Source organism: Loa loa (genome assembly GCF_000183805.2).
Source record: "Loa loa unplaced genomic scaffold supercont3.45, whole genome shotgun sequence".
Lineage (NCBI taxonomy): Eukaryota > Metazoa > Nematoda > Chromadorea > Rhabditida > Onchocercidae > Loa > Loa loa.
This window is the reverse complement of record NW_018108225.1, coordinates 333,637-343,938: the sequence shown is the minus strand read 5'-3', so window position 1 is coordinate 343,938 and position 10,302 is coordinate 333,637. Positions and strand designations below refer to the sequence as shown.

The window sequence follows — 10,302 nt, the reverse complement described above, 5'->3', positions numbered from 1 at the left end:
ATCTAGAAATACTCTTACAGCAAATACGCTATGTTTTAGTATATTATAAATTTCTTCGGTTTTTCGACATTAACAATTTCATTTTCACGACGGTACATACAAATTGGTAAATCTCAATACATTCACTTATGAATGTTTATGTTTTCTTCACGAAACTTCTCGTTTATTGATGGCACTCCTGACGGGAAAAGAATGTGACTTGAATCGATTTGATTCATTCTATTTCTTTGGTGAATGATACAATTTATTCCGCAAATTGTTTCGTATTATGATCATCTCAGGCAAATTGAAGTGCAAATCTGACATTTATTCGATATATAATAGTCTTTTCTTTTCTTTTCTCAAGGAGAATTTCCCATCTGGGAGAGAGCATGCAGGGCTTCCTTCAAGTATTCCATATTCGATTCTATTTTCGGCCATTACTACCCAGAAAATATCAAGCATAGTAAGCCCAGGATATAGAACTTCATTTTGTTTGCTTTTAATGCTGAAGAAGCGTTGACTTTTTCCTTTGCTTTCCTTCTAGTCACTCATACAGAAAAGAATTTGGATAACTTCTAAGCCTTAATGACAATCCAACATAGTATATCCAAACTAGTATATTACTGCACATTTTTACTATGATTCTTTGTACTTCTCTCTATCACGGAATTTCTTCGTCTTTACTCGTGACAGAACATGTTGCAGTTCAAAAACAATGATGTTTTTGAAATTTTTGATGAAAATATTATTAGGAGAGAAATTACGCTTTTCAAACATAGATTTATGTATGAAATGTATCAATAAAGCAAAGAGGACAAACATGGAACCAATTTGGGAAAAGCAATTTCGATACTCCTGACCTCCAGCAGTGATCGGCAGTTTTCCATATGAATAATTTCCTGTTCCATTATTTTAATAGGACCAAGCTTTATGTGAATAAAAATAACAATTTTATGTGATACGGTCCGCAAACACAACAAGATAAGCTTCACAACCTTCTATTTTCTTTTTAAAAATTAATCTGAAATATTCTCCTAAAAAAATTTGTCCAATCAAGACAAAAGAACTGACTCAGAAAAACCTGATTTAAGTGAACTCTAAAAAAAAAATCTAGCAAAATTTAAATTTTAGCAATAAAAAATTCCGACAAAACTCCTTCTTCAAAATTCTTCATGGTGATTTGAAAAGAGAACCATGTCGAACACAACCATCGTAGGTATGCAACAAATTGAAAAAGACTTTCCTCATACGAATATTAAGAGGCGGTTTCACCTGTTTCTGCTGAAATTTGTTTATACTCAAAAAACTAATTAGTCCGAACTTCTTGCATTCCTGATTCATATTCCAGCAACAAATGGACACAGCAAGTGAACTTTGGCATGTTGATCTTTCCCGGTTGTTAATGCAAACTATAGACTCAGTTTTATTCAATCTGTCAACATTGCTCAGCCTATTTAATGAGTTGAAGGCATGTTAGACTTGTCACTTATAAGCAGAATCATATAATAATGAATTTTCAAAGGCAGGATTGCTTCTAATGCTTCTAATAATAACTGTTTGTTGGTTTAAGCAAATAACTTAGAAAGTGTATAAAATTTTTATCGTATTTGATCCAAAATCCTTTGCATTTGTCATACTGAAAATATCTTTCGAAACAATGTGTTGGTTTTGATAAAAGTTGTCGCAATCATTCCCAACACTTCTTATTGAGTTTCGAGAAATTGAAGCGGCAAAGACAATCGATCTCATGATTTGAAGAACATCTTGAAAAATATAAGATAAAAGATACTCCATCTTTTAGCAGTTAGTATTTTTAGACGACTGCATGGATCATCCACAGTACTTCTTGCCTAATACAATTTCCCACCAATAGCAATTCTAGGAACTTTCAATAATTTCAACATGAATACAATTACGCATTTGTCTTGTATTTAGCTGCAGCATGTATGAAGCAGTTGAACATGTCTATACGATATCGCTAACTGCCAAATTATACATCCTTTATTGAGAAAATTCAGTGGACATTATCCATATTTGTGATAGAGAACATTGATATGCATGTGTGTGTATGTGTGCATGTATCTGTATCTGCGCGTACAAATGGATGCAGAAAAAGGACTATTGTTGAATGCGACATGTGAAGAGTGTAATTATTGCATTAAGAGATTTTCAATTATATTTCAAGAACAAAAAAAGTAAATCTTGTTAAATTGTTCCACAAAGGTGATGCAGAATCAAACAAATTGATATAAAATTAAATTGAAAAAGGAATAAAAAGCTTAAAGAGTGAGGAAAAGGATGTAAAAATACTTCAAAAACAATAATGAAGTGGTATTCGTAGCAGTAACAAATGAAAAGTGTACGTGAATGACCGTGCATGGATGGCGTGTATGCAATAGAGTAATGCCGCAAATATAAGCAAGGAAAGAATCGAATCGTTTTCCTTTAACCAGAGTATTCCTCGGATTTCCCACAGTTCCAAAGAATGATAGAAAATTTTGCAGCTATATTTGCTGGTGTACAAATTCCAAAAAAAAAGCAGATCCAAACAATTATATGCAAACTTATACAAACAAACTAACTCCAGGCAATCTAACAGTTTGTCGTCATTAGCAGCTGCAACAGCAAAACTTTTCATTTAAAAAAAAAATCTAAAATTAATGAAGTGACGAATACGACATTTATGAGGTCTTGTCGAAATCGATTTGCTCGGCAAATAAGAAACTCAAATGAATAGATCAAAATTTTTTATGTGTGCACATATAAACGCCTTTTACAAACGTGCCAATGTAATTCTCAAAGAAGCAGGAAAAACTGCTATGTTAAAAGAGACACAAAAAAGGTAACCTGCATATGGAACAATAAAAGAAACTATATAAATTAGCAGGTGTAAACTTGCAATTTTATTTCTTTGACTGTTGAATACGGTGATCGCGGTGAATCGTGTGCATAAAAATTGAAATTTGAAAAGAAAGTAGTGGGAAATAGTAGCAGTGGATTTACTGATAACCTGAAAAGATTTCAGGATCCCAGTTCATAGATACCGTATGGGTCCTTAATTTTTCCGAAAAAAACAGTGAAAAATAAGAAACTATTACAAGCTTTAAAACATTCCCGGAACAAATAAATAATTTGGAAATTTACAGTAAGCTCCAGTACCTTTTCGAACGAAGTGACCACAATAATGTATTAAACGCTGGAATGGGAAAATCATTCGGTATGAAATTAATCTAGAAATGAGGTAAATCTTTAAAATACCAACATGAGAAATTAGTATACAAACAATATAAATTGCGATAGCAAAAACTGTTTATAACTGAAGGTGAAAGGAAAAAGACTTAGACCAAAGTCAGGTAGTACAGAATCTTTTAAAAATAAATAGGCCCTAACTTCGTTTCTTTCTTTTCAATGTAATATATCAGATTAGGATGCAAAAAAAAAACAGAAGTGCTCGAGTGTCGGTGTGCGCTTCAACTACCACCTACTGTGAAGATTGCAGTGCATGGATGGTGGAAAACTACAAGAATTACATCAGTTTGGTAACATTGAAAGCGAAGCTTCTTTGATTTACCGATTTCACTGTTCACCAGCCTCCCAGACTTGTCCACCGAATTTCTTACCTGCTCTGCAAGTTTGTTTCTTATTTGCTTTTATCACTGGTTGCCCCAAAAGCCGGGTTATCTGTTGGAAACACTGCAGTTGTGGAGTGTACTCTCTTTTCAAATTTTTTCAAATATATAAAATGGCAGTTTATTGTCCAAGGTAAATGTCATATGCCGATAGTGACAGCACGCATAAAAATACAGCTGAAAGACTTCTGAGCAAAAATATCATCGGAAAGATCTTAAAAAATTGAAATCCTCGAGCCAATAACACACAAACAATTCGCCGAGACCCGTATTCAAGCAAGCAAAAAAAGAAAAAATTAGTGAATAGTCGCAAAACAAGGTAACTGAGTTGAATTTTTTTTGTAAAGAGACCAATATACAATGTGTAAACAAAAAAAAGATAATCATACAAGTAGTACAAACAAAAATTAGAAATTCTTCGAGAAATCAGATCCAGAAAATCTAATAAAATCCAAAGAAATGTGCTGAGCGCAACATGATCCAACAAATCGAGACAAAGTTCGCCTGAGCACTTACGGGAACCAGGCTGACTGATTCCAAAGTGAATATAAACTGAAGCGCATAAATTTTTTATGCACTTCATTCTAAGCCAAAAATGATAACCCAAAAGGTATGAAAAGCAAGGAAAGGAGAAACGTTTTATCCATTTCTCAGAAGTAATTCAACAGATTAAAGACATTCCTTCTATACATTTTTTTAAACGCTAAACTCCTTGATTTGAGTCTGATTTCATTAAGCGTGTCATTTAATACAATTAAGGAATGATTCTGTGAATAAAACAATGAAATGTTTTTGAGAAATAAACAACAATATTCAGTCATATCTTCTATAAAATTTTAAAAATGAATAAAAAATTTCAAACACCATACAGGGAATTTCGAGAATTCCTGGAACTACAAAGACAACCAAACAATCGCGACTTTTAATTTTCTATGTTTAAGAAATCCTACAAATCCTTAAACAGAGAAACAAGTGCTCATATTTCCCTTTATCTCAACTTATTTACCATTATTTGAAAAAATACAAGAATCAAGACAAAGCACAATTATAAATATATGAATTCAAAAGACAAAAAAACAGAGGAATGCACAATGTTTGGTCAATTTATTCGATGTAACTTACAACTTACAAAAATTAATAATCATTACAATCAAAATAAAAAGACAACAATGCAAACAGCTCAAGCAATGCTGTTCGTATTATGTTTTATAATTATTATTGCCATTACTATTGTTGAGAGAGTGTGTAAAACCAAGAAAATAGGGAACAACAGACATTCAAGAGGATGAAAGGGTAAAAAAGCAGCTTGAGATCGTGAAGATCCAAGTATATTGACCGGTTCCAAACGACCGAAGAATCCCGAGATTGCTGATAGTTGGAAAAAAGGAACCGATACAAGCAATCAACCACCAGCAAGCAAGACTTCTTAATCGATTCGCAGGAAGAGAAGTAATACAAGGGATAGACTCCTATCAGCTACCAAAGTTTTTCGAATTTAAGACAAATCATAATAATGCATCGGAAAATTTATCACATTACCGCGAAATTTTAATAGAACGCTAAGGGGTCTAATATGGACATATTACTCCTACTTGAATAAAATATGAAATCAAAATGCAAAGTACACAAATTGACATTCATATAAACAACCCACTGCGTTCTTTTTCTTTTTCCTTTTTTTTTTTTGAAAATAACGAACCCATCAAATTCTATTTCAATTAAGCACAATACAGCGAGTTCAATACACACGAAAATTTTTTTTGTCGCAGAAAATATATAAGAGAAGATGTAGCAGCAGTTTCAGGAAGAAAGCTGAATGCAATCTTATTTCTTCTGGAAATTTTTCCGCAGTAAATAGAAAATTCGTTTGAAAAAAATGCGAACTCTCTCAAAACTCAATTCTAATCTACTTTTGAATGCAATTTTACTTCTTCTGGATTTTCAAACCTATCCTCCAAGACTTATACTTTAAAAGGAAAACGAAGAAACAAAGCAACAAAACATGACTCACCGAAACTATAGAATCATTTCGATGAGTTACACCCTTCTTAGTTCGTTTGCAAAATGAAAAATTTAATAATATGAAAATCTACAACATACTGAAAGATCGCCCAAGAGATCAAAGCCCTGAGTATATTTGTCTATTGATGCTCCATCCTTCTGAAACTGCTCAATAGATAAAAGATAGTCATTGAGTTTTTCCTCTTTGATACTCCCCTATCTCATGAAATATTCCGTGACTTTTAAGTTATTGAAAGGGAAGACAAAAATATTAACTATTGATAGTGCCCAATTATCCAATACAGCAAATCCCTTCATGGCGAAATGACACGGATATGCAATGATCCTTTGAAAGAGGCTCAAAAACTAATCATGCTCATCCTGGAATTTAAATTTATCGTAATATACTGACCAACCATAGACATAAATGTTGGCAATAGCAGGAAAGATTAGAAAAAGCTAATTTTCTGGGAATAATTAAGTATGACTAAACCTCAACCTAAAAGACAGGAAAATAGGAAAATATTTACCATTGGCCGGTGATGTCTCCCATTCGATTTCGTGCATATTCGATTCGAATACCACCACGATGTGAACTCGAAATACGACAACCCTGGAGAGCATTCATCACTAGCGTTGCCTGTCGCACATCTCGAAATTCCACGAACGCTACGGTTGTGTCATTCCTGGTATGCAATCGTAATCGTGTAAATCCGGGATAAGCACAAAAAACCTAAAAAAGTGGAAATCTTTATCCATTTAGATTGACTAATTGCGTACTCATAACAAGTCTTACCGCGCCGGTCTATCGAAATCACGTTTTAGTGAAGTGATAATGAAACGAAAACTCAACTGAATTAGATGATCCTTGAATTTATTTGAAAATTTGAATTCGCTTCAGTAAAAAATTAATGTATTTTGATTTTAGCTGCAATGAATTCGTTCAGTTTTTCTTGAGAAGATTTCGAAACATGTATATTGAAAATCCTTTAAAGTACCTTTCCTGAATTTTATTCCAGTGAATGCATTCATAATTTTGTCGCGTTATTTCAAAAATTATAAGAAACACTTCAGTCTGCTAATTTCCACATGATTTTTTTTCAGTTTTTGATAGAAAAAGATAAAAAACATTGACAGAGAGAAATTTAAGGATATCGAGGGAATTTCTCTAATTTTCTAAACAACAAATTCCTATGAATTTGTTTTTTAAAAAAGAGTGCGAGAACTACTTCAATTTCAGAACATTACTTCAATTTGTCAAGTGAGTTCTTAGAGTCTCTGCACAACAAACTTCACTATTCCGTAAACTATGATTAGATTTACTTCTTCTGGTCTCATATCCGCTAAAGGCTACTCGAGCTTACTATATGAAAGAAAATGGAGACTTAATTTTTAGGACTTTTTGCGACACTTCTCTCAGTGAGCATAGGAAAAAATAAGTCAAGGAAAATAAAAAAGGAGTAAGACCAGTCCTTTTTTTTGGAAAAGGTAAGATAAAATGGAAAATGCTTCGGACTTAGATCGATTTTTAGTAAACGTCAAGGAAATCGTGGGAGCGTGCGCGTGTGGAGAACACATGCATAATTTGCCATAAAAAGCAATTACCATTGCTTCAAACTGTCAGCGGCTTTGTTTCTATGATTAGGCAGGCAGCAAGTAAATGAATGACCGGTTCCTGTGATTTGTGGCTGGTTCATGATGTAATTGAAGTGATAATGAATGTGTAAAATTATTTCCTAAACTATTTGTTATATTTTGTTATACTTGTTTCTCTCTCTCATGCTCTATTTTCTTTTATGATTATAAGACTTTAAATTGCCGTCTTTACTCTTATTTTCCTATTGTTCACTTCTGAATGCAAATTATTATCTACAGCAAAGCAAAGAGTTTGCCTCAAAAAAGTAACACCTCAAAATGACAATTCTCGAAAACAAAAAAGAGAAACATTGTATTTAATCGGTGACCAAGCTCGGTTACAAATACAGTTATCAAAGCATTCCTTTTATAATTTTTCCTAGCTTTCTTCTCAGATGTTCAGTTTTCTATCAGATTAATACGGCCTACAATTTCACTATCGTACTGATTAATGCTTTTCAAAGACTGAATCTACATATATCACATACCATCCATAAAATTCTACAATACCATTGACAGCATAATATATATATGCCTGTATAATGAATACCTTCCCAGTCTTTGCTAATTTTCTCTTGTAAAACTATACATAAATACTCATCCATTTTCCGTGATCGACAAAATTTTTCAAGTTAATGATGACATCATCATCATTCTGCCATGCATCTAAAGTGTTCGGCATGACAGCGAATGGTTCGAGAGTATCTCTATCATTGTATCTTTGCACTCATTATTTTCAAGAATTACACAAGATCCCAAAATAATGGACTGACTAGTTAATGGTTATTTTATATGATACAAGCTGAAAATTTTGGTAAAAAATTCACAAAAAAAAATTTACACTAAAAACTGTTAAGATTTAATTAAATTAAACAAAATAAAAGATCAATTTTGGCATCCACAGTGAATGTGTCCTACAGATATTCACTGTGCGCACCAAATGAATGTATAACAATATGATTCCAGTCCATCTTGGTATAGCCTAACTAGTAGCACTCGTAACTAGTAGCACTACGTGTGGTGAAGTTATCCATCACTATTATGTTATCAATGTCAGTGAAGAAAACGATAGAGCGGGAAGTGTAAAACAAACTCACAGCTTTCAATTCATCTTCTGTGATTCCATCTCCCAAATTGGCTACAAATAGTGTGGAGCATGCTGGTGATACTGCTGCTGTAGCCTTTGTAACTGCATTTGCCGATGTTACAGCTACAGCATTCAGTTGTGCAGCGGCAACATGTTGCGTAGCAGCTGTTAATTGGGCAACTGCAGCATTTGGTTGCAAAAAAGGTGTTGAAGAAACATTGGCAGCTGCAATGGAAGGCAATGGCAAACCCGCAGCAATTGCAGCTGCAGCGGGGGGTAATAGAAACGGTGGTTGAGAAGCTGCTGCAGCAGCTGCTGCTGCAGCAGCAGCTGCAAACTGCGGTACTGAATTGAGAAGGAAATGATTTTCGTTGAGAATATGGGCTAGCTGTGGATCACTGATACATGCCGCACTGAATAAATCCTGTCGGTGAGATGTCGGAGCAGATAATTGTGGCGGAGGTGGTGGTGCAAAAATTGACTGTGGCGGCTGTGCTGCCGACGCTGCAACGGCTGCAGCTGCAGCCTGAAGCACACCTGCAGGAAAAGGTGCCGCGGTAACGGAGGTTGGCGGTGGGAGAACTGCTAATGGTGGCGAGATCTGCTTAGGTTTCGGTACCTTCGTATTACTTTTTGCCTTTTCAAGACGAATTTTATGACCAGTAGTAGGGTCAAAAAGTACACTCTGCAAGGTTTTCATGGCAATATCGGCATCCTCGGCACTAGAAAAAGTGACAAAACCAACAGGCGATGCAATACCGCCATCCTTTGATTGCGTTATTCGGAGCAGTGAATTTTCGTAGCCACGGCAGGATCGGAAAAGGAGGTAAAGCTCGCGCTGTTTGGCATCCATCGGCAAGCCAGAAACGAACAGGGTACGTACTGGCTCACTCCCAGCAACATTAGGCACTATCCGCGTAGATAACGCTGAACTGGTATTACCACTTTCAATCGATTCAAGTGATTCGGTGCCCGCCAATTTGCCGTTCTCCATTTTCGGAGACGGACCCCCAGACGGTGAATGTGATCGCTTCAGATTTACTTTTTTTTTGAAGCAAGCTTTTCAAAAACAAATTACTGAGATATGACGTGGTAACAAGACAATTATAGATGTTTGAGTGAATCTCCCTTCTCGGCAAGCCTGAAAAAAGTTTTATCAGAGTTACATAATGTTAAGCTAATGATAGCGACAGCGAATGAACGAAACGGGTCATAAAAAAGAGCTTTCTCTTTCACAGATAAAACGACAAAATTCTGCAAAAAGAAAGAATTCCTCATAGTGTAACATCGTCCTATGGTAAATCACTATTCACGCGAGCGGTGTCAGTTAGTCTGAATCAACATAGCACAGTGTGTGATAGAAGCCGGTTAATTCACTTTTCCATTTTTGAAGCCAAAAATTACGGGCAAGATTGTTAATGTAAAATGCAACGGAATCAATCTTCGCAGGTCAAAAATCATCGTAAAGGTATTTAGCTGTCACTTCCAGTAATGAAAATGAGTTAAAAATGCCATGAAACTAGAGGGCTTTACCCAATCATCAATGCCGTCAAGGTCGCAGTCTTTAATGAACGTCTATCTAGTCTTACGACGACAGCTAATCGTGAGGCATCCAAAAAGCGATAGTTAACATACTACCTATATCCTCCTTCACCCTGTAAGACTCCAGTGGTGTTTTACATATACACACACACACAAACCTTGATAGGAACATTCACCGGATGCTGTGCATTTATATATATAGTGCTAAAGTGCTGTGCATGGCAGGTGTTTCGATGGTCAATTGTATAACCCTACCCCTAATTGCTCAATTTCGTACACATCCGTATAACATACACACATATACATACACACATACACATACATATATATATACATGTATATATGCACACACACACACACACACACACACACACACACACACAACACATATATGTACTACGATATATATATATATATATATATATA

The 10,302-nt window shown here is 34.9% G+C and overlaps 1 protein-coding gene across 1 annotated transcript; it reads right to left on the bottom strand.

Annotated features, from left to right (window-relative positions):
* Nucleotides 1–5,670: 5,670 nt before the first annotated feature.
* LOAG_09478 (hypothetical protein) lies at nucleotides 5,671–9,481 on the bottom strand. The gene is made up of 3 exons (XM_020447940.1): nucleotides 8,345–9,481; nucleotides 6,143–6,345; nucleotides 5,671–5,771 (listed from the first exon to the last, which is right to left on the bottom strand). Coding segments are annotated over exons 1-3 (1,188 nt in total). The 5' UTR covers nucleotides 9,329–9,481; the 3' UTR covers nucleotides 5,671–5,770.
* Nucleotides 9,482–10,302: the final 821 nt, after the last annotated feature.

What these genes read in the sequence shown, in the direction of transcription:
- LOAG_09478 (XM_020447940.1), bottom strand. Translation starts at nt 9,328, where the DNA reads ATGGAGAACGGCAAATTGGCGGGCACCGAATCACTTGAATCGATTGAA. An exon ending in CAGAAGATGAATTGAAAGCT is followed by an intron (nt 6,346 to 8,344) that starts GTGAGTTTGTTT and finishes CCACTTTTTTAG; the next exon opens with GTTTTTTGTGCTTATCCCGG.